At 57.2% G+C, this 22,681-nt stretch overlaps 6 protein-coding genes across 6 annotated transcripts; 2 read left to right on the forward strand and 4 right to left on the reverse strand.

Annotated features, from left to right (window-relative positions):
- Positions 1-398: 398 nt before the first annotated feature.
- On the reverse strand, positions 399-2,306 carry BKCO1_3000265 (chloride chloride channel family; the record flags this gene model as incomplete). Its single annotated transcript, XM_020274169.1, has 1 exon — positions 399-2,306. The coding sequence occupies one exon, from the start codon at positions 2,304-2,306 to the stop codon at positions 399-401; it is 1,908 nt and encodes a 635-aa protein (XP_020134445.1).
- A 2,587-nt stretch (positions 2,307-4,893) lies between these two features.
- BKCO1_3000266 (arf gtpase-activating protein) lies at positions 4,894-6,663 on the reverse strand (the record flags this gene model as incomplete). Its single annotated transcript, XM_020274170.1, has 6 exons — positions 4,894-4,922; positions 5,012-5,323; positions 5,399-6,117; positions 6,171-6,354; positions 6,405-6,540; positions 6,598-6,663. The coding sequence occupies 6 exons, from the start codon at positions 6,661-6,663 to the stop codon at positions 4,894-4,896; spliced, it is 1,446 nt and encodes a 481-aa protein (XP_020134446.1).
- A 584-nt stretch (positions 6,664-7,247) lies between these two features.
- BKCO1_3000267 (membrane-associated eicosanoid glutathione metabolism protein) lies at positions 7,248-7,821 on the forward strand (the record flags this gene model as incomplete). Its single annotated transcript, XM_020274171.1, has 2 exons — positions 7,248-7,666; positions 7,737-7,821. 2 exons carry the CDS (start codon positions 7,248-7,250, stop codon positions 7,819-7,821), a joined length of 504 nt encoding a protein of 167 aa, XP_020134447.1.
- A 542-nt stretch (positions 7,822-8,363) lies between these two features.
- BKCO1_3000268 (uncharacterized protein) lies at positions 8,364-10,010 on the reverse strand (the record flags this gene model as incomplete). Its single annotated transcript, XM_020274172.1, has 1 exon — positions 8,364-10,010. One exon carries the CDS (start codon positions 10,008-10,010, stop codon positions 8,364-8,366), a length of 1,647 nt encoding a protein of 548 aa, XP_020134452.1.
- Positions 10,011-10,920: 910 nt separating this feature from the next.
- Positions 10,921-12,846, forward strand: BKCO1_3000269 (wd40 repeat-like protein; the record flags this gene model as incomplete). The annotated part of the gene is made up of 10 exons (XM_020274173.1): positions 10,921-10,971; positions 11,031-11,058; positions 11,109-11,200; positions 11,251-11,325; positions 11,383-11,505; positions 11,559-11,579; positions 11,626-11,790; positions 11,839-11,898; positions 11,950-12,056; positions 12,105-12,846. 10 exons carry the CDS (start codon positions 10,921-10,923, stop codon positions 12,844-12,846), a joined length of 1,464 nt encoding a protein of 487 aa, XP_020134453.1.
- Positions 12,847-17,322: 4,476 nt separating this feature from the next.
- BKCO1_3000270 (pas domain-containing protein) lies at positions 17,323-18,975 on the reverse strand (the record flags this gene model as incomplete). Its single annotated transcript, XM_020274175.1, has 3 exons — positions 17,323-18,536; positions 18,590-18,886; positions 18,948-18,975. 3 exons carry the CDS (start codon positions 18,973-18,975, stop codon positions 17,323-17,325), a joined length of 1,539 nt encoding a protein of 512 aa, XP_020134608.1.
- Positions 18,976-22,681: the final 3,706 nt, after the last annotated feature.

A 22,681-nucleotide genomic window follows, 5' to 3' on the forward strand; every position in this document is an offset into this window, starting at 1 on the left:
CAAGTACCCAACGAACACTTCTCTATGATGCCAGAAAAAGAAAAGACAACCGAAATAGAAATAGGCCACAGGATAACAATGTCAGCCCGCAACAACACCGCAAAGTCCGTCTTTCTCTTCGGAGAGATTGCAAAGCATGGAAGTCATCCCTCTTTCGGCTCCGTCCACATTCGGCGATACCGAGCTTCGCCTCACACTTCTCAGCTCGCGTCAGCTCCGCCTCCGAGGGCTCACCGAAAGGGGAACATGACACGAGTCTTTCGGCAGAAGACTCCCCCTAGAGTACCGTCCCTGAAGCCCTCGTGTCGGAGCCTCCCTCCTCATGCAGGGCCTGAGACATGCTTTTGTTGACCGGCGGGAAGCTGATACTCCACCACCCGAGCAGCCAAGGGCAAAGATCAGTAGAAGATCTTCACCACACGCCCCGGCCGCCGTCCCTCACCGTCCTCGCCTCGCTCATCATCATCGTCATCATCATCCGCCACCAATCCGGCCAGCCCGCCCACCCTCTCAAACCCCTCCAACCCAGCCCTCGCCTCACCCATCTCGACGCCCCCTCCCTCCTTCACCACGCACACAAACGCCGTCCCCCACCCCCGCAACGCAGCGTTGTGATACGCCCGCACCAAGCACGCCTCCCTACTCCCCACCTTCTCAACCATGTACACCCTCCCCTGCTCCGATGATCCCAGCCCGCCACGCCCATTGCCATACCCATACCCATACTCATACCCATACCCATACCTATCCCCCGCCGCCACCGCCCCCGCATCCCCCTCCGCCATCGGCGCCTCCGTGACCATGTAATACGCCAGACAAGCCGCGGCGATGCGGCGCTTGTGCCGGACGTCGCAGGCGGGGGCGCCGGCGCGGGCGCACTGCGCGTCCGCGGGGCCTTCGCCGAGCGGGAAGCACCAGCACGGGACGCCATCGTCTTCGTTGTCGTCGTCTTCGTTGCCTGGCGTCGCCGGTGGCGGGTACTGCTGCCTCGCGCCCTGCATGACGGCGCCGGCCCAGATGCGCACCGCGTCCGCTTCTGCGGCGGCGGTGGCGGCAGCGATGGAGGCTGCGACACGGCTGCTACCACCACCACCACCGCCCGTCAGCCGCGGGACCGGCGGCCCGGCGCGCGGCGAGGGCGATGACAGCGACGACAGTGGATGAGGGGGAGGAAGAAGATGAGGAACAGGAACAGGACAAGGCGGATGCGGCGGCGTCGGCGTGCCGCGGCAGCGCTCGAGGATGCCCGCAGCGACGGCGGCGATGTCGTCGACGGCGGCGGCGGCGGCGGCACAGCTTGCAGATGAGCTGCCTCCGGCACCTCCGGCGCCTGCGGCCAACGCTTCCTCCAGGCGCCGCAGCCGCCTCAGCTCGTGGCGGGGCGGGCGCGCGTACCAGCGGCCGGGCTCGCCGTGGCGCAGCAGCCAGAGGTGCGTGGCGAGGTCGAGCGGGGTGGCGGCGTGGTGGGCCAGCGCGGCGATGCGGCCGCCGTTGCTGGTGCTGCTGCTGCCGAGGCGGACGATGCGCTCGAGGGGGTGGGGGGGTTGTTGTTGCTGGTGGTTGTGGTGGTGCGGGTTGGGGAGGAGGGCGCTGGCGGAGTTGATGACTTCGATGTTGGAGGTGCAGTTGCAGTATTGGACTTCGGGGATGCCGGGGGGTGATGGTGGTGGCGGTGGCGGTGGTGGAGGCGGCGGTGGAGGGGGAGGGGGAGGTGGTGGTGGTGGTGGTGGCGGATAGTAGCGTGATGAGGGTTGGCCGTAGTAAGGAACCCCGAGAGGCGGAGGCGGCGGCGGTGGTGGCGGCGGCGGAGGAGGAGGAGGTGGCGGTGGATAGCTCTGTACAAGGTGATATGGAAGGCGATTGCTGGACTCAAGTTGTGAGGCTGATTGGCGATCAGCTTGGTACACGGTCAGGGGAAGGGTGGCGGGTGGCGGCGGTCCAGAGGATTGGAAGCCGCGATCAGATGAGCAAGTCGAATCGAGCTCGGTTTCGGTATGATCGGTGGGCGGCGATGAGTGGTCAGATTGTAGGAGAGGTTTCTCCGTTGAGCCCTCGATTGGAGACTCATTCTCCTTCCCTCGATCCGTCACGGGCACCATGGCATCCTGTGCATCTTTTTCTCTGGCTGACGGCAGCTCGTTCACCGGCTCGGCCTGACCGATGGATGATGGTGGTCCAACGCCGCTTTGTGGAGCTGGATCTGCGGGGTTGCTTCTGACAGGCAGCATGTTGGCATAACGTGGGTGGGTGGACTGTAATTCTGCGGGAGAATCGATGATGACAAGATCCTCGTCCGACTCTTCCATGAGGAGCCGAGATCAGTGAGGATGAGACGTGTGGTCGATATTGGGACAAGCACAGAGGGCGACGGAGTCTTATTATACCCAATTTTCAGGCAACGGAGCAGGCAGACTACAGCAGTCAGACTATTTCTGCAGAAGGGAAAGTCAGTCGTGGCCAATGGGTAGTTCGGAATAGAGTAGGCGCCGCGGCCGATGTCCGTAGGACCCGGCAGAGTGCTGTATGCAGCTAGCTGTGGAAAGCGGGAGCACAGAATGGCCGCAAACCTCATCGTGCCGCAAGTGCGGTCAGTGCACTGGACTGCCTAGCCGCCCTCGGATCACGCCTGCAGACGAGGCGGTGTAAATGTGACAGCCAACCCGTGCCTCATTCCTGCGTTTACTTTGTTTTTCCCGTGCAAGTGGATGCAGACATGGCCTCTCAAGCATGGGGTCGTCGCGGTAATGCATGCGGGTTTGCTGTCGAAGTGGGTCCTTACAAAGCTTCTGAAACGTTTCCGCTGTTTTACGGCTCTGCACCGGATCAGTCCGTCCTATCTCCCCGGTCTCTATCGCGCCCACAATGAGGTGGCAATACCCTACCCGTCACGTTAGACTTGCAGCCTCTCCGTGGGGGCCTTGCCCATGCGCTTAGTAAATGCGAGTTAGCCGACCTGCATGAAGGGAAGTGTTCGCCTCGAGAATGACTCTGGCTCAAGCACAAGGGTTAGCGCCAATTCAGGACTAGAACTTGGAGAACTCTCGGCTGGATTGGCGGCCCTACATCAGCTCTTGCAAACTGCTCCGGATGCCCTACATCAGCTCTACATACAGGCTTCGGAACTAAGCCAGGGCGTAGGTGCCTTTTCCCTCAGCAGGCTGCCCAAGACCAGGCGGGATGCTGCATCGTAGGTTGCCCAAGCCCGCCCTGGAAATCAAACATGTTGAGCTGGCAGCTTGCTTGCACAATTCGAGAAATGTGAGGCTGAAGCTCGCCTTATGTTGCTGAGTGGTGAGCCTGGCAAACCGTCATCACCGTCAGGAGTGACGCGGCCATGATGACGAACGAGTTGCCTCGCTCTCATCGCGGTGATTACCGCTCTAAAATGAGTATATCTTGTAGGGCCGGGAGTCTCGCAATCTGCTCACCGGAACATATCCTGGCACTGACCGGAACGGACCCCAGCTCGAACGTGTCCTCGGGATCTTGCAAAAGTGAGGCTTCAATGACCACAGGTGTTCCGATCAAGTGAGCAGGGCGAACTGAGAGACACGTGTCTCATGTGCCCCTGGCAGCCTTTTAGAGTCCAGAGACCACCGATCGACGAGTCGATGAGGCTTTTGTTGTGCTGAAGCCTCTTGGAGCGCGAGAACCCGAAGGCAGCTGAATACCAGCAGCCATGGAGCATGGGTTTTCATTGGTAAAATGGGGTTTCAGCTGGGGAGGGTTCTTCGTGGATGCCAGCTCTTGACCGGTTGCTTCTTCCTTCCGATTGGAGCTAGCAAAAGCGGTGTCAACTCCCCGGTTCTGTCGGTCTACTCTCCGGTCCCAATTTTTTGAGCTGGCTCCTGGTGAGCTGGTACATTTCGGAACAAATCGCGTAGGTGACCACGAGCTCTTCGGAATAAACAAACCAGAAGTGAGTTAGCGAAGATTGAACACAATGATTCGCTTCAGGCATCTTGCATACACATGGATGGGATGAGAAGCTGGAGCCATCGTAGATCGAAGAGCCGCATATAGTACTTACCCTACGCACGTATATTTGAACTTAACAGCCACCGCTCTTCTCGTTCAAGTAGGCCGGTAAGACACTGCATCCAGTGTCCATTCCCCCACCGGCTAGATTGTAGGCCTGGTGCTGTCGAGGGTGAAGCTACGGGTTGGGTAAGTTTGAATGAGCTCAGTGTTATCACACTGATTCTCTGAAAGAGGTACCACAGTAAGTCACAAACGACGACCCAGTTCCGCAAACGGTTCAAGCGAATTCCTGGATTCTCCCTTGTAGACCAGTGTTATCCACACCGTTGCCACAAACACTTCCAGGGCAATGCGCAACATATATATCGAATAGAACATCCAGACAATACCTTCAACCACCTCGACACTGACCTCGTAGCCGTCGTTTATCGTCAACTATATCACACATCTGCATTACACGGCCCGAATCCTGTCCATCCTTTGCAAAGTCTATGATAACGAACAAAACCTTTAGCCACCACCAGAATCACTAACGCGTACGGGCTCGACCCAGCAGTCCCGATCAAATAGTGAAAGAAAAAAAAGAAAAAAATGCTCCCTGCCCCATGAGAAAGAATCCACGGTAAAGCGGACAGGGAAACTGCGAATTGAAAAAGGGGTGTTCCTCGGAAGATGAAAGATATGATTCCCACAAAAAGTTGACCATCAATGCGACACAATTCCCCTCTCTCAATTGTTGCTGAGCGATCCCCAGCTGCCGGGACAAAACCAACCCGGCATTTCAACCGCCGTCCTGCCAAACACCGTTTATTTTGGCCACCCAATTTTTGCTGAAACACATGTCGGGAACCGAACTTCGAGGTGAAACGTAAAGAGGCTTGCACGCGTCCTGATCAAGGATGTGTGGGTAATCTAGCTGTTGAGGTAGTTGCGGATGGCGCCTGTTGAAGTCCATGTATGTTAGTAAACTACACCTTTGATCGACAGCGCTCTATAATAGAGCATAGCTCAAGCCGCTGGAAAGACTCACCCTGCAACCTTGTTGCGCCCTCTCCCAACAGGTTCGATAGGTTGTCCAGATCATCGCCAGCTGTGATTCCAAACTTCCGCACGAAATCCTTAGCCGCGTTTTCGAGATCGCCGTAGTCATCACCAGCAGGACCGTCCTCCTCAGGCCGTCCGAAATATGCGTTGCTGCTGATGGAGGTCGCTCCCTCGAAACCTTGCAGGCGCGTCTTGGCCTCGTTCTGTGCAGAAGGGTCGAAGCTGCCGCGACCGAAGAATTCGTCGGATGAGATGCCCTTTTGCGTGCCAAACTTTTGGCGAGCGAAGCGTTCGGAATCTAAGGTTGAAGGGCAATGTTAGCACCCCGTCTTCGCAGCTCGCATCATATCAGCTAGTATTTCTTGCCACATACCATCATCAACCGCCCGGCTCGTAGAGCCAAAACCGCCCATTTTCTTGGGCGCAGCAGCAGGCTTGCTGGACCCGACCTGGCCGAAACCCAGCCTTGCGACACCCATGCCCAGGCGCTCGACGTCGCCGCTGTTGCGCTCCTTGCTGGTGGAGCCAAACCCGCCGCGCGGGCTCACGGGCGTCGGGCTGACGATGTTGGCGCGGCTCTCAGCCTCCTTGGCCTTTGCGGCCTCCTCCGCGGCCGCGCGCTCGGCTTCAGCATCGTATCCCAGCTTCTCAATGCGTTCGGCCTCTTCCTTTGCCTTGCGCTCCATCTCCTCGAAATCGAGACCATCTCCGCCGCTCGCCACGACCTTCTTTGCGCCCAGACCTTTCTTCTTTGCGCCGAGGATGTTGGCCTTTGGCTTCGCTGTGGTGGTGGTCTTGCTGCGGATGGCAGATGCGGGAACGGCGCGGGGAGCGGCAGGGGTGGAGTCGGCGCCGGCGGAGAGCGGCGACTTGGAGCGGGCGGTGCCGTTGCCGTTGGAGGAAGCGTTGAGGAAAGGCGAGGCGGTACGGCTGCCGGAGGCTGGGGTGCCGGTGCGCGAGGGCGGGTTGCTGGGGCGCTTGATGGTGGGCTTGTCCCAGGACGAGAAGAAATCGTCCTCGTCGCCGGCGGGAGTGTTGGAGCCGGAGGTCTCGACGTCGGGCACGTCGGTGATGGTGACCTCCTCAGGGAATCTGGCCGGTCAGCACCCATTGAAAGGGCATGGGCGAGGACGGGGGATGCCTACTGCTTCTTGTCCAGAGTAACCCTCCTGGCCAACTCCTCCTTGTACTTTGTGGCGGCGTTGGAGCTGTACTTGGCCTTGGGGTCCTTGCTGTTCAGGGCGGCGGTTCCGCCGTTGGTCTGGAAGTACTTGGTGGCCGACTCGTTGCCGCCGACCTTCATGAGGCGGAGCTGGTCCCATTGCCAGACTACAGCGGCGTCAGCGGGGCGGGAGAGGCATTGGCACGGGCTGGCATACTGTCGAGGTTGGTGGAGCGCACAAAGGAGATGTGCACGCCCATGTTACGGTGGTTGGCGGAGCAGTCGAGGCACAAGTAGATGCCAAAGGGCACCGACGACCAGGTGGGGTTCTTGGCGCCGCAGTCGAAGCATATCTGGGGCAGTCAGCGGACAGCGCGGCGAAGGGCGGGCGCAGAACAGGGGCGGCGGACCTTGTTGGCGGGCTTGGTCTTGAGCTTCTCGAAAATCTTCTGCGACTCCTGCTTGGTGGCCGCCATGGTTGCTGGATGCGCGAGGGGCGCGAGCGGATTTTCGGGAGTCGGGGCGTGCGGTGGTGAGTGCGGGGCGCGGAGAGGCGATGTGGACGGATGGGTTGGATGTTGGATTGGATGGTGTTCAGCCCGACGACGGGGCTCGGCCACACCCTGGCCGCCGCGCCTGAGAAGCCGCAAAGTGTCATGAATGATCCACCGCCTTGCACGTGATTGGCCCGCCTGCTCATCCCATGCCTGCGTTCGTCAATCGACTCCCACAGCCGCCAGCATCATCTCGTCCGTCCTCCGCCGGGGGTGTTGACGGTATTGCACTGAGCCTTGCCGGGCGCCACGCTGGCGTCGACGGTCGTCGGGCATCCGTCAGCCGCAGAGGCAGCAGCAACAATCAGGCTACAACTGCTGCCTCCGGTTGCAGAAAAGACCCGCTTCCTGCCCTCCCGCTCGTGCCGTCACCTAGTTGATCCCGTTGCCGGGCGAAGTCGTTCCGATGGCGGGGGCCGAGTGCTAACGTCATGACGTACCTAGTTCTGACTATATAAGTTGCCAGCCTGTCGTCCATCAAGCTGCACCCTCAACCGTCATCCGCCATGTCTACATCCACTACCACCGGTCTCTTCTCCACCCTCCGGCCCATGGGCCTCCCTCCGACGCCAATCGTGTCGCTCTTCCTAACATACGCCATCAATGTCGTCGCGACGCCTCGCATGTATTACTCCAGCAAGCTGTTAGGAGAAAACAACCAGGACCCCGCATCTCTGCTCGCCCGCGCCGAGCAAGAAAAGGGCGTTGTCAGCCCCGAGCAGCGCACCAAGATCATTCGCTCCAAAGCCGCCGCCGCGAACCTGGCCGAGGCCATGCCGCTGTACCTCGTCGCCAGCTTGGTTGGATGGCTTGGCGGCGTCTCGCCTGAGGTTCAGAACTCCTACCATGCCGTCTGGTTCCTCTCCCGCGTCGGCTACAAATGGGCCTACCTGAATGCAAAGGGCGAGGCACGGTCCGCCTTCCAGTACGTTCGCCCTCTCTTTCAGCCTTAAAAAAAAATTCCTGGGAAGAAAACTACACTGACACCTTACCAGCATGGTGGCTACAATTGCTACCCTCTCCATGCTCTTCGTTGGCGGCAATGCTCTTCACGCCAAGACTGCCCTCTTCACGGCGTGAGACATGAAAGCCATGTCCCTTTTGCTATCTTCTTTGACATGAAAGTATCAACAAATCGCATCTCAGCTGTAAACTGTTTTTAAGGCATTGAAACTCCTCTCCCATTTCCTAGTCCTTTCGTGGATCTATGTAAGATAAGAAAAAGGTGCCTCCCGCGATTCTTCTCCTTGTAAGAACGATTTTTGATGCCTCATGAGCGGTTAGTATTAGATAACCTGCCATGCTCGCCGGGGTTACCTGCAACAACGGGGGGGTATATACGTCACCAGACACACTAATGTTAGCGTTGAACTTTTGTTATACCGGTTAGACTGGAGAACGTTCAATCCTTCCATGAGCAATGGAAGCACATATCTGGACGTGGATGTGAGATATGAAACTGGCACGAATATATCCAGATGAAGCATTTGGCTACTCACGTGAGCAGGGTACAATATCTCCATGATACAAGACATTCTCATTAATAAAAGAAATCGTGACTAGTGAAAGACCGACGATTCACACTCGGAAGGCCTCACAGCTACCACCATCCCTGCCCCCCCTCATCCCAAGTACCACTCTCCACTGCTCGCTCTCTGCACCCACCTCTTGTTGAATGTTGACTTGTTGCCTCCCTCTTCCCTCTTCCCGACCACAGCCTCCTCCACCGTCTCCTCCTGTGGAGGAGTGGGAGGATACTCACTCTTCCACTCATCTCCCAACTTCACACCGCCTAGGTTGCAATCCAGCGTCCCCCACTTCTTCGTGTAGAGATCGCGTCCGTAGCCCGCCGTCTCCCACCAGGCCTTCTGGAAGCCGCGAGGATCGTAGGTCCATGGCTCGCCCTTTCCACCCTTCTGCACATCCTGCCACGTATTGCGCCCCGAAGCGTACTTCCGATCTTGCAGCTCCTGGAAGTTGCGGACGAGGTCTTGGTAGCGCGGTGAATTGGGGGAGTTGTCTGGGTCGTCCAGCAGGCGGGGCTCGGGAAGGTTGAGGTACTCAGAGGTAGTGGTCATGTTAGGGTTCTCCTTTGCCGCGAGCTCGATGCGGTACTGCTCGAGCTGGGCAGTGGCCTGGCTCGCGTTTTTGAGTGCGAGGCTTGCGCGGGGGGAAAAGAGGGCTTCCAGCCTCTCCCCAGTCGGGTCATCGCGGGCCGCGACGGCTTGGTCGGCGACGTCGAAGATGCGGCCCGCGTGGACTGAGTCTTTGGTGTAGCCGTGCAAAAGGATACGGGCATAGGCATCGCAGTCTGTGTTGTAATAAGGGACAAACGTGTCCCAGGCGCCAATGCGGCGCCACGCCCCAACGTTGATGAGGGACAGATTGTCGAATTCGAAGAACTTGATCGCCCATGGGCCCGTCGTATTGCGCATCTCACGCGTGGACGCGGACCAAGTGATGTTTGGGTAATTAGGATGGGGCAGCGTGGCGTCGTCGAGGACGTCGAGGGCGCGGGCGTAGAACGACTTGTACGGAACGGTGACTTCGTCAGAGATGACTCCAACGTCCATATGTGACCAAAAGAAGTAGGGCCACCCCTCGGAAATGGCTAGGCGCAGCAGGAAGTTCTGCAGCTGCGCGAAGTTGAGAAGTGTTGAGGCTTGCATGATTGAAACGCCGTAGCGCGCGCGGTACAGGTCGTAGTCGATGAAGAAGGGGTTCTCGCGCGATAGCTGCCCTAGCGGGTTCGCGTCCATTGTGCCCGTGTTGTCCACAATGACGATGTCCGACCGCGGCCAGCCTGCTGCTATCCAGCCCAGCACCGCTTGCCGCAGCATGTTGTTGTTGCGAGTAAAGGGGATAAAGAGAGGCGTCCGCGGCCTTTCCGCCGGCGGGTGGTTGAACGGCGCTACCTGCGGATGGAAGCTGGTGCCAATTGGGGGATAGTAGAACTTGCTCGCATCCTCCTTGCTGCCGAAGATGGGAGGAAACGCTTTGTGATCTGCATCGTCTTCCTCAACGCGGGAATCCCATGTGTTGAGGATGTGGACGTCGATGTGTCTAGTGTAGCTGATGACTGGTAGGCAAAGAAGAACGAAAACACAGGCAACAGCAAGACAACAGATTAAACGATGCCTGTAGCCAGATTGCTGGTCTGCCGGCTTCTCGGTCGGCGCAGGCTGCTCATTGGAGTCTTCGCTGATGGGCAATTGCGCGTAAGCTTGCTTGGGGTGAAAAGCCTCGAAGAAAGCATCGAAGAAGGCCATATTGGCCTACACGACAGCAGGAGATGCTGCCAAAGGAGCGAGAAAATCGGGTCATGCCAGCTCACGGGTGAGCAGAGACGCGCCACCGTACATATGTCAAGGGGACCAGGCGGTTGCACGGTCGTGTAACGCGGCGTAAACATCAAGCATTCCCGTCCTACTCGGTCAATTGGCATATCTTCTTTCTTTGAGCTTTGGCACCCTTGCTGTGCGGTCAACCTTGTCGGTAGGGAAATCCACTGGTATATATCTAGCCCTCTAATGCCACCATTCCGACCCCATCGGAGGCTGAAGAATGTAGGGTCTGGGGCGTACACGAACCCTGTGTCGGTCATATCAGCGGATATATACTTGCGTAACCCTCGGGCAGACTCCAATCAAGAGCGATGCGTGCGACATTTGACCTTTGGGGATTGGTGGGAGAACTGCAGCAAGCCGAGAGGATCAGTGAGCAAGCAGCAGTTTGCTGAGAAGAAGGGAGCGAAATGATTGGTATCTCAATGGATGACTGTTGTGCCTTGGCATGGCACGGCATCGAAGCCAAGTCAGTAAGGGCGATCGGAGCGAAGACAAGGGCATAGCAGTCACAAAGAAGGGTCGGGGGAAGACTTGAGAGGTGAGAGGAGGGGTGAGAGGTGAAGAGAGAAGTGAGCGGTGGGTAGAAGTGAGAGATGGGCAGAAACGGAAAGTGCGCTTGGCGATCGGGCAGCTTTAGCCGGCAGCGGCTCGCTTAAACTTTGCGCTCGACAAAACACGGCGGCCAACCGTAGTCACCAACCAACAACACACGCCACGCGCCATAGCAAATTGTCGCCGAGACTAGCGCCATCATGGTCGCAACGAGCCAAGCGCCCGCCAGCAAATAGACCTGCGACGTGATAACACCCCAGCCTCAGCCAGCGCCTCCACAATGCCGTCGGCTGCCGACCTTCCTAACCTGAGGGCGACCCTGCGCATCGATGTATGCGCCCGCCTTCCGTTGCTTGCACTTCCGAGCTCCATCTAATCAAAATTATCAAGGGCAAAGTAAGCACCGGTAATGATCGAGGTGAGCACCTACTTCATCCCTGTTGCCGCTCCATGTCTGACGCCGTGCAGCTCAGTTTACTGCTCGGCTTTATGACGTTCAATTCTACCCTTACACTCCGCCGGGCGTAGATCCCATCTTTGCCGCTACCGGCGGCCAGCAGGTGGGATTGCCTCACATTTTGGTTACTCAATCCCGATCTGACCACGCAAGACCTTCGTGTGCCGTCCGACGCTCGACAGGGACAACGCCGTCGAAATTATTCGAGAGTTCAGAGATGAGGATCAGGTAACATTAAACATCACTAATGCTTCCATCCAGAGCACCATGGCTGACACCGCCCAGGATCTGGAGCTCAATAGCCTTGTGTGGTCTCAAGACATCGACGGAAATCCTCTACTTTGCGTCGCCGGAAGTCCGTCATCCATCATCAGGGTTCTGAACGTGACCACCGGTAAGCTCACCAGGGTACGTGCTCCAGACGCTCCGGTGGGAAAGGATGACCACTGACCGCACCGCAGTCCCTAGCTGGCCATGGCGCAGTAAGTAGATTGGAATGTTTTACCAAGCTCCACTGACCTGCATCAGGCCATCAATGACCTCGCTGTTTCTCCTCTCTCACCACACATCTTGGCCTCGGCTTCCGAGGACCACTCCGTCCGGATTTGGAATCTTCATCCCAATTCTTCCAAGCAGCCCTGTCCAGTGATTTGCAGTGGAGCAGAAGGGCACCGCGATAGAGTTCTCTCAGTCGTACGACATCTCCCTTACGCTTCATGGTTTCTTCACTAATCACAGTAGTCGTTCCACTCTTCCGGTAGGTATCTAATCTCAGGTGCCATGGATTCTTCAGTCAAGATCGTGAGTAGAATCCTGAGCTCCCTCCACCTCGTGATTAACTTTTATCTGCAGTGGGTCCTACCAGAGCTTTCAGACACAGAACCTGGCACAGATAAAGTCAACATTATCCATTACCCTCACTTCTCCACCACTGAAGTGCATTCTGATGTGGTAGACTGGTGAGTCCCCAGAATACGAAGAAGAAGACAAACACTCATCCAACGCAGCGTGCTCTTTTACGGTGATCTTGTACTTTCGAGATCAGCAAAGGAAAACCAGATCCTTCTCTGGAAGATCGATGGCTTCAATAGCAACAGCCCTCCACCGCCGTTGTCAACTGCAGGCCAGAATGAAGCACACGGAATCAACAACCCAGACGAGAGCAGTGATGCCTACGGCAGTACGGCCTCGGCGTTCGGAAGACGCTTCCAGCGACTTCTCTCATTCGACACGCCCATGACACCACTGTTCTACAATCGCTTCGGCCTCTTCCATATGCCGCACAAGCATCCTATCCTAGTCATGGGCAACGAGAAAAGCAGATTCATGTGGTGGGATCTGCAGCGGCTGGAAGAAGGAAGCGACGACATTGTCAAGACTGAGATGACGTTCCGCGTCCCTAACAAACGTAAGCGTACAGAACGCGACGGGTCGGGGGTTGGTGCGGGCCGAAGCAACCTGATCTCGCGCGAAGAGAGCATTGCGTCGAATGCATCCAGCGGAATCGCATCAACGGGCACAGGCTCGTCCTCGGTTCAGTCCGGCAATTCCAACAGCGCAGACAAGAAGGCTGCAGTCAAGAAGCTGTGGAGCATTTCGGATCCATTCGCGCCCGTTCCTCCGCACAAGAGTATCGTAATCCCCAAGATGACGTTCTGCTCGAGACAAATTGCCTGGAGCGTCGGTGGCGAATGGGCGGTCGCTGTGGGAGATCACGGCATGGTCTGCGTATTCCGACGATGGGAGTGATCGGCGGGGTCTGGGAGAAGGTTCGGATTGGCAGTCGAAGCAGATGAGCAGGCTGGACCCGCGTCAAGCAAGCAGAGAAAGCAGTCAAGTGCGAAGGAGGCTTGCAGATGATCCCGAGGACTGGGCCTGAGTCCGGTGCATGAAGGGGCATTGTGATGTTCGCCACCAAGTCCCCATCCCAGCTGAATCGAGTCGGCATCACTTCCGCTTTGGGATGTTGCAGGCGATCACTGCCGACACACGCATGTGAGCTGTCTTTTTTTCACTTTTCTTTTTCCTTTGTCTCGTCAACTCCGAAGCTCGCGCTACAGCAAGGCAGCGCCCTCGCGCACCTCGACAATGCTCGGTTGGTGCCGATTGATCTCGGCTTCTCGGGAGGCGTCAGCGGCAATGGCGGCCGGAGCTGAACCTGCCAATTGCTTGGTACGCTGTGGAATGCCAATCCGGCGACCCGGTCCTCGGACTCGGCTCCCTTCTTCACCATTTGGCAGCCCCTTGATGACTGATCTTCATCAACAGCCCTTGGTAACAAGAAGATGCGGGATTCTCTGCTTCGTTGTATGCCATATTTTTGAAGCCATTCCCAATCAAAATGAACTTCTTCGTATCGCAGCAGACGTCAATGTGGGCCATTGCTCCGGACACATCTCTTCTAATTTGCATCAATCACTTTCGTTTATATGCACATTTCAGCTCCTCATTTGGACATCGGGCGTCCGAAAGATAAACTGTTGTACGAGGTCGGTCCATCCAGTACTGCAGCTCGAAGCGCTCATCGGGACGTTGATGTGCGACAGTATTAACAACGGAAATGTCTGAGCAGAAGCTTCAACTAGTCAAGCGAGCCGGCCTCGTACACTCGCACCCAATACGGTGACACATGCCGATGAGCTCAGTGCACAGCAAAGTGCATCTCGACGCGAGACAGTCTTCTCATTCGCCAACGGGCGGGGTACTTCGTACGACGTGTGGTTGGAGGCGATCGTCGATTTACTGCGTTCTCGTGGCACGTTGTACACACACGCCGCTCACTGCAAGACCGCCCACGGGAAGGTATACCTCGTTTCGAGAGTTGTTGCGTGTCGGGAGTGGATGGAGGCTGCATCTTGTCCCGTACCTGTTTCAACTCTCCCAATCATCTCCTCTACTCTTACTGCCCGTCGAAGATCGACTTGCTCCACCATCCTGCCTCAAGACCAGTCGAATCTCAAATCCTTCTTTCCTCTCATCCTTCCCCCCTTCTCCGCAGTACGTCTCTTGAGACTGCAGTCCCGGCCCGCTATACCACGCGCCTCGGCTTGCCCGAAGCGGCTGTCTCTGCACGTACGTGCAACAATGGTCCGAACTGTCATCTCGGGTTACCAGACCTGCCTCCTTCCCCGCTGCCAGCGGCACCTCCTCTGTTCCCTCCAGTCTGCCACGGTGTGACACCAGTTACCATCCTCCCACCACCCCCGCTCTCCAATTGCACCACTTCTCTCTGGCCCATGAAACGCTGCCGACCGTTTTTTGAGTACTAACTCTTCACTATGCACTACATGACACGACCGCCGACAACGGCCGCAACGGTCGGTTCGCTTGTGCTACACCACGACAACGGTGCGACCAAGGACATGGCAACACGGGGCTCCTTTTCCGTCGGGTCTCAGCTTGCACAATGCGCATACTTGCAATAGTTAGAATAAGACTTGCCATTCCATGCTCGCCCTGAGTAAGCACAGAGAAGCAGAAGAGACAAGGAAACCCCTGGTAGAGGAGCATCGTGCCGGCTCCCGAGTCCCCGTTGCTTCTTTTGCACGCCGCCGGCCCTCCAAAATCGTCACGACACGGTATGCAAAAGACGTGGTACTTTACCCTACCGCGAAAAAACTCCGGTGGGAAATCTTTCCGGCCCTTGACCGCCTATTGACCTTCTCGAGGATCGTCACGGAGCCAGCGGATGGTTGACTCGCCGGAGCATTGCAACAAGACCGAGTTGTTGAGGCTATGCCATGTCAATGTACAGTACCAATCGAATCAGCTCATAATGCAGTAGAGCGGACGGCAATGTTGGTTCGTATAACGACGTACAATCCAAGTTCCCCGCGAAGGCCAGCCGTCACCGGCGCGGCAGCCGACTGGACGGGTTCTCCTTCAGGTATCGATTGTGCGTCTTCTACAAAGAACCTTTCGAATGTAATCGGGGAGAGGGGTGACGTTGACGACTGAATCAATGCGACAAGGCGACCAGGAACAAAACGAGGCAACGGCTGAGTAATGCCCAACCGCAGAAGAAAAAGGAAAGCAAGAGTTGGGCAGTCGCCAATGATCAGCACCTCGGGCGACAATCGCTCTGGCCAGAACGCTCGGGATCAGCGAGTAAGGATGCGGGAGACGGCACGCATGGGGGCCGCCCTGCCAGCCGCGGAGCAAAAAAGCGCCATCTACGCAATTTGCTTATCAGAATGTCTCTGGATAATCAAGTTACAATAGGCAACTTCTTTGGGCATGGCATTGACTGTGTTTAGAGATGTCGCTAAGGAGCTGCGAGACTTGAACAGGACATGGAACGAAGCTACGATCAGCGGGGTGCAGCACCCACATATATGAGGTGGCCAATCGGGGAATTGTCGTTGATTTCACGTGGAAATATGCTTCTCCGGATGGTCGCGTGGGATCAGCCTGGTAAGAGGGGATGACGTCTCTCTCTCGTATCGCAATGTGCTTGTCCTAGATCGCACGTCAAGTTCAGAGCATTACGGATATCAATGCCAGTACATATGACGCAAGTGGTTTTCGCTCCATCTACATACCGACTTGCCATTCCCAATTCTACTTGTTCAGCTTGCTGCATTCATACGCACAGTATCTGCGCATAAGCTCGATGCACTCTGCACTGCACTGCATTTCACCGTCGTGTGCTGCACAGGCGCTGCGCGGACATCAGAATGTGGCAGTCAACCTGCTGTTGCACAACATGTATGTACAGTAGACATGCGGTCGAGTGGGTACTCGTGTGGGCTTAGAATACTGCCTCAACAGGGTATGCGACCGCTATCAAATCAAGCTAAGCGCTGATTGCGAGCGTCAATTTGATCCGATCTGCGGTTGACGCTACAGGTATACTGCACATACGTGACTACCAGCTGTACAGTATGTCCTCCCCGGTCATTGAAAGTGTCACCGATGAAAAGCGATCGAATCTTTCAGACAGGTCCAAAAACAATCACTCGATGTAAACAATATATCAAAACGCCACAAAAAGGAAGCACTCCACAAAATCCCAGCAAATCCCCCACACATCTCCGGACCTCCGTCCGCCCCCAATGACAATCACCAGACCTCACGAACCCTTGCAATGCCCTTCCCCACATCCACACTAGGCACTTTCCCCTCTCCTCTCTCTCTCCAACCAGACGCAGTAACGAGACCGAGCCCGCCGACTAGAGTCGCTTATGTTCGCCTCCAACTGTCGGGCGCCAGCACCCGGTTAACCATTTAACCAACCAACCAACCACTCAACCAATGAACGAACCCGACGACGACCCGGAGGCAAAAAAAGATATCACACGACCGACCGCATGGCTGGCTTCTGCAACAACGCAGGGGCAAACCACGAAAAGTAAGCGCTTGCTTTCCCGTCGCCGCCGCCGCCGCCTCCTTCCCGCCCTTCCATCCCGATAGCCTGGTTGGCAAAGACACACATGCCTAGCCAGCCACACGTCAAGCTATTACATACTTTTTTTTTCAACCTCGTCGACATGCTCCAAAAAAAAAAAGAAATACATGCTCGATACCAATTCGGCCTCTCCCATGATAAGGAATCAGGATCGAAATGGCAGCAAACATCTTCTCCTGTGAAGCTCGACAAGTGCACTTCTAGAGCGGACTTAAGTTGACAATAATGTCTATTGAATAGCCACCTGCTGACGCCACCACCGTCGCTATGTGAAACGCGTTTGACATGGCAGGGACCTCCCTGCTCAGACATCAGCCGGACTCTTCCCGCCTCCAGCTAACTCCATCGTTAGGCATCGTCCAAAAAAAGTAACTCGAACCACTTCAGCGGCTCGTAAGACCCTGGTCACATCACATTGCAAAACTGTATTTCTGTCAAGCAACAAAAAACAAGCGATAGCTATTGTCTTCTCCGTCAGAAGAGTAGCTAGGCTAATCTGGTATTTGTGGGTAGTGGAAAGAGGAAAATTAGGAGATGTGAAGGTACCTAAAAGAAACATTTGCTCCCATTTCCCCTTTCGCTGTACGCAAGCAAGAAGCACTGTTGCTTCGAGGCCTGAAATTTGGAGGGAAAAAAAAAAAAGATCACGACAAAAGCTGAAGATTGAAACAGCCTTTCTCAGCTGCCCATCCTGGTTGGATTATTGCCGGTAGTGGAAAATCGTCAGCTCATAAGTTTTCCAGCTTGCGCTTAAACATATTCCCGCATATAAAACCCATTCGTACAAGCGCATTGCAATCCGCTATGTGATCGCCACACTAAGCGCCAAACCGCTTTCCATCAAGGCCTGGGTCACCAAATGGGTCCCTGGTAATACCGTTCATCGAGCTTCCGCTACTTCCGCTATCGACTCTGATGCGGTCTCCATGGCCGTTGCCATGAGGACTCCAGATAGGGAAACCATCCGGTGGCTGAGACTCGCCCATTGGTTTCCCGCGAGAGTAGTCTGTAAGACTGCCGTTGATACCCGTCAGGGCCCAGGCAAAAACCGCAACATCGCGGATGCTCTGCATGAAATCATTTGCTGTGGGGCCGCCATGGCCCCAAACCCCATCTGGACCACCTGCGGCTGCAGCCTGCTGCGGTTGACCCATCAGACCCATCCGCGCGGCATTGGCATACGCGTTGGGCAGGGGAGGTAGAAAAACAGGCTCAGGAGCCCATGGGGCGGCAAAGATGCCGTTAGCATAAGCGGGCTGGTCGACTCGAGGAGGCTGTGCCGAGGGTGGCATGAGAGGGCGAGCACGACGCAGGCAGACAACAAGGCCATCCGAAGTGCAAGAGACGACAGCCTCAAGTTCGATCAGATCTTCATGACCATTGGTGGATGGCGAAGTTGGTGCTTGAGATGAGTTGTACGACCGAGGCAGAGGACCTTCGTTCAACCTACGCGCACTACTGTTGTTCGAAGAGATGCGTCCCTCATCGTTAGAGGTGCTTGGGTTGTCGGTGTCCACACCCGAGGTGCTCGTGGAGGTATCAGTAACGAGGGCTGGAGGAGTTCCGACGTTTTCCTCTCCGACGTCAACACCACCCTCGTCCTCGTCTTCGGTGACATCCGTCATGGCTTCGTCCGTGCCGTCATCGTCCGACGCGCCCAGCGCATCATGGTTCGGGCGAACACGGGGATCGCGGAAATGGAAGCGGAGATAGGCGATGGAGTCGTTGCCCTTGGCGGTTTCCAGCACTCGGACGGCATCCTGCAAGCAGTTTTCCTGAATGCAGTAGTAGAAGCTCTTGCCTTTCATCTCCTCAGAGGGGATGCCGATGACTTGCTCAATGCCACTGGTGGCATACATGACGGTCAAAGTGCGGGTGAAGCGATTGAGGAAAAGAGCGGCACGCGGTTCGTGAGTTTGCTGCTTAGGACCAAGATTGAACTTGGCCGACAGATGCGACAGCATGTGGTACCTCGGGTCCTTCGGCGAGGACGAGAACAGCTTGCGGACAATTGGTGCCTCGACCGCGCGCTCTGGGCGTGGGTGTCAGTAGAGATTGAGCAGTGCGGGGGGAAGGGTTTCGCACTCTGGCTGGTCATGCCTCGGCGATAGACACTGGTGCAGCACACCATCACATCGTAGACGACGGAGAAACAGCACTCGCAACCGACCCAGGCACCATCGCGGTTCCTGATCTGGCAATAAGCCAAGACGGCAGCCTTGTCAAGCTTCACGCCACGGCTGTGGAAGTCCTTCGCAAAGGGAATCTCTTCCGGGTGGAAAAAGTCCCAGCAGGATTTGCCGACAACCTCATCGGGAGTGTGTCCGAGAATATCGACGATGGAGTCAGAGGAGTACAGAACGCGGGCCTCGCGGGTGAGGTCTGTGAGGCGGGAGGGTCAGCTTCGAGTCCAAATCTGGCGCCGAGGGGGGGCAGCGCTCACCATGAATGGTGATGAAGGTGGTCTCCATGAGTGCGGATGCTCGTTGCGGTGGTCCAAAATGGCAAATGCTGATTGGTGGCGCGGTCTGGCGGGCGGAAGACAGTCACTCTCTCCGAATCAATGGGGCAATGCCTAATAGCAGCCAGCGGACCCGGAAGGTCTGGGTGATTCGGAGCGTGACCGGAACGACGTGCGCTTCTCAGGCTGCGAGGCGGAGTGAAGTGGGAGGGCGGGCTCGGCACAATGCTGGCGGGAGGCGAGATAAATGGGAGGTCCGGGAGGCAGGCCACAGCACGCAATGGGGCGGCACAGGCGTGGATAAGGTCAATGAGAATAGTGCGGAGCTTGTTGGAGCGGCGTGGGCCGTGTCAGCGCGGCAGAGGCGTGGAGCGGGCTTGGGCGGCGGAAGAGGCGCGTGGGCGATGGTGATCAGAAACGGGCAGCTGTGAGCGAGCAGGCTGAGGCTAGCAGGCTGAGGCTGGCAGGCTGAGGCTAGCAGGAGACTAGCTGCGGGCAGGCGGTGAGGAAGAGAGGACTGCAAGAGGCGTTGTCGCTGAGAGAGCGTTGGGCGTTGGCGGGACTATATTTCAGCGGGGGAAGGCGCAGATGGAGCGTCATCGGGACAAAATGGCAAGAGACAAGCTAGGATGCCGCACCATCAGCAGCTACTTCGGCCGCCAGGGTCTCGCGTAACCACGCACATGCGCGAGGGCGGCCGTGGGCATCGCAGCAGCCGGGACGGTGCGCAGCCGGCTTGAGCCTGCGCGACAGACCTGCATGCAGCTGAAGAGGTGTCGCGGTGTGCAGCGTGAAGCGAGACAGGGCTGCCGTGCCCGCGTTGGCTGCCCAGTGCCGATCCTGCGATGCCCCCGACACGTGCGACCGTGCAAACGACAGCGTCCCCGTCCGCGTGGGGCGTGCCTGTCTGCCAGTCTGCCAGTCGCGCGCCCCACGCCGCCCGCGCTGCTGCTGCTGAGAAGGACGCATGTCCGGCCGCGCCGGGGCCCTTCTCATCGACGTCCGGTGGTTGCGCGCAGCCGCAGCAGCAGCAGCAGTCCCCGACGCCGCGCAGACGAGCGCAGACGCCGTCCTACAACTAAGGGTCTGGCGTCAACGCTCGCTCCTGCTGTACCTGATCTTCGCGTGCGCTGCGTCATTGCTGGCTCACGCCTCGCGGCGTAGGTACCTAGGTATGCTGGCTCGCATCATAATTCCATAGGTCTGGCCGACGGCGCGCGGAGGTCTCCAGAGGCCGATGGGCGTTGATTGGCCTGATTTGCCGGGGCCCAGCAGCGCAGCGCTCGATTGCCAGGGATGCGGCGGACCCCTGTCGCCGCCGTCGCGCTTCTTTAAGCCTCACAAAATCCCGATCTCCAGACCCTCGCTCTAGGACCTCGAGATCAGAGACCTCCTATACGTCCTTCACCAACGCTCCGCCCCATATTCTCACTCTAACGCCCTCGCAAACCGGCGCAAAACGGTCGCTGCGACCGGCTGCACGCGTCAGACTCCTTGGTTTTCCAATTTCCGCCCGTCTTGCAGCGTCATCCGGGGTTCGCACGCCCCACAAGCCCAGCTTCGTCGCCCGTCTCCGGCGCACATCTCTCTATGGCGCGCCAAGTACGAAGCCAGGGCCTCCGGCGCACCGCAGCGTGCATTTCGGTGTGCGAGGCGGGCCTGGATCCGTGAGGCGGCGCGGCACGACGCTTCGTTTGCGGTAAGAAGGCCTGTATATCGCCGTGAGCATGTAGCTGACTGCCTTAGATAGATGCCTCGATGCTGCGTGTGACCCACATCGCCTCTGTCTCCCGCTTCCGCGCCCGCGCCCTGCGTCTGCTCCCCAGGCCTGGAGTGTGGCTCTTCCGGACATGGTGCGTTAGAGCTGCCGCTCTCCCGCTTCTTCAACGGCGCGCTCCACCCGCCGGGAGCGGTGCCACACCCCTGAGCGCATGGCATCCCTTGATTGCTACCCCCACGAGAGGGCCAGAGCATTTGCGCCTGCAGACGCCGAACCAGCATCAAGGCTCTATTCCCGGTCAACCAGTGACAACCCAAGCCTTGCCCGCGCCGAAAAACGTAATCCCGTGGCCGGACACGACGTTGAAACCCGAGCATCCCTCTCTCGCTGCGAGGCCCTTGCCCTCCCGCTCGCCTCGAGTCCGTGTAAGCACGCGCTCCCGGTCTCGACGGCGGCACGGCGGCACGGCGGCTTCTACCGCAGCCATCATGCTGCTTGGGACGGGTTTGGCCAGGGAGCGCGTCCTGGGGTGAAGTCGGCGACTTAAGAGGCGGATCAAGTAGACTTCCTTTTGCATGCTGCACGACCCTAGGATGGTCCCGCACGGCGCCCACCCGACCACCCGCGCGTGCATGTTTGATCCAGCTCCACGGACCGTCCTATCCACGCCTCAAACGCCACACGTGAGCTGCACTCCACCGCCGGAAAGCTCCAACGGCGCTCAATCCCGGTTGAAACCATGCCCCCTGTAGTGAATTGCTGCTCCAACGCCATGGAAGCTTGGCCCCGACCTCGCCATTGGCCCAGGAGCTACAAACATGCAGGAGAGCCATGGCCAACCTCTAACCCAGTGTCCTCAAGGCATCCACTTTTCTGTGTCTAGCCTATCACAACCTGCGCCAATTGGCCGGCAAGCGCCTCTCATGGTTGCATTCGGGAGGAGCGTCCCGTCCTCCGTTACCTGCACCAGCAAGCTCGGCGGTGATGCCTCACGAGAGAAGGTACCGCCGTGCGGGGTTTCAAACAGTTAAGTGCTGATATGTGCGTGAATCTCCTGCACCAGGTTGGACAGCATCGCCTGTGATTGGCAGCTCGCTCGCTCCAGGATTCTCGCGGATTGTCGGATCACCTTTTTTCTGGAAATGGCCCGAACTCGCCTTTTGCAGGGACGTTGGCATCGAAAGAGGAGGCAATCAGGCAAATAGAAAGATCAGCGGATCGTACGAGACCATTACCAGTGTTGAAGAGGACGGTCATACCAAGTGTTCGTTTCTAAAGACTTACGTGTCATGAGTTGCAGCCGCCACTCAGAACCCGTACGACCGATTGATACGTCCCTGAAAGTGGCCTTCTTTCTCACCGCTGTATCTGACGGATTTTTCCCGGGTCGATCAACATCAACCAGAACTTGCATCAGCAGCAGGGACTGATGATCGCCACGTGGAGGGCCGCTGGCGTCGTTCGTCATAGGCCGCCACCTCAAACTCCGACCCGAGTTCGCAGAACCTTTCTGCCATGCAGGAAATACTTTCCGGCGTTGTGGTTCACCATGTGATATCTGACTGCTATTCCCTCAAGATGGTATTTTATCCTCGAAATGTGCGTTTGCCTTGATTGCAAATGGATAGTCATCCATATAACGCGAAAATAATTGTCCGCCCAATTTCCACGCGGACAGCATACAAAGTCCTCATAGTCATACACCTCTGACCATGGTCAGGCCACAGGCGGGAAACAGACGTGTCACAACAAAAGGAACCGAGCTACAGCTGTCCCAAATGATATACTGATAAGCTTAATCGCACTACGTCCGGATATGTGGTTGCTTCAACTACTCATGCGATAGGTGCAGTACACTTGGCGGGACGCAGGATGCCTACTGGGGGGCAACTTCTCGATTGCCGAGTATCTAGGCATTCCGACTTTAGGCTACTTAAGATATCTGCATTACGCAAAGCAGGATTTCGCCTTCGAGTTTGCCGGTTCCCGTTCAATT

This window comes from Diplodia corticola, assembly GCF_001883845.1.
Source record: "Diplodia corticola strain CBS 112549 chromosome Unknown scaffold3, whole genome shotgun sequence".
Lineage (NCBI taxonomy): Eukaryota > Fungi > Ascomycota > Dothideomycetes > Botryosphaeriales > Botryosphaeriaceae > Diplodia > Diplodia corticola.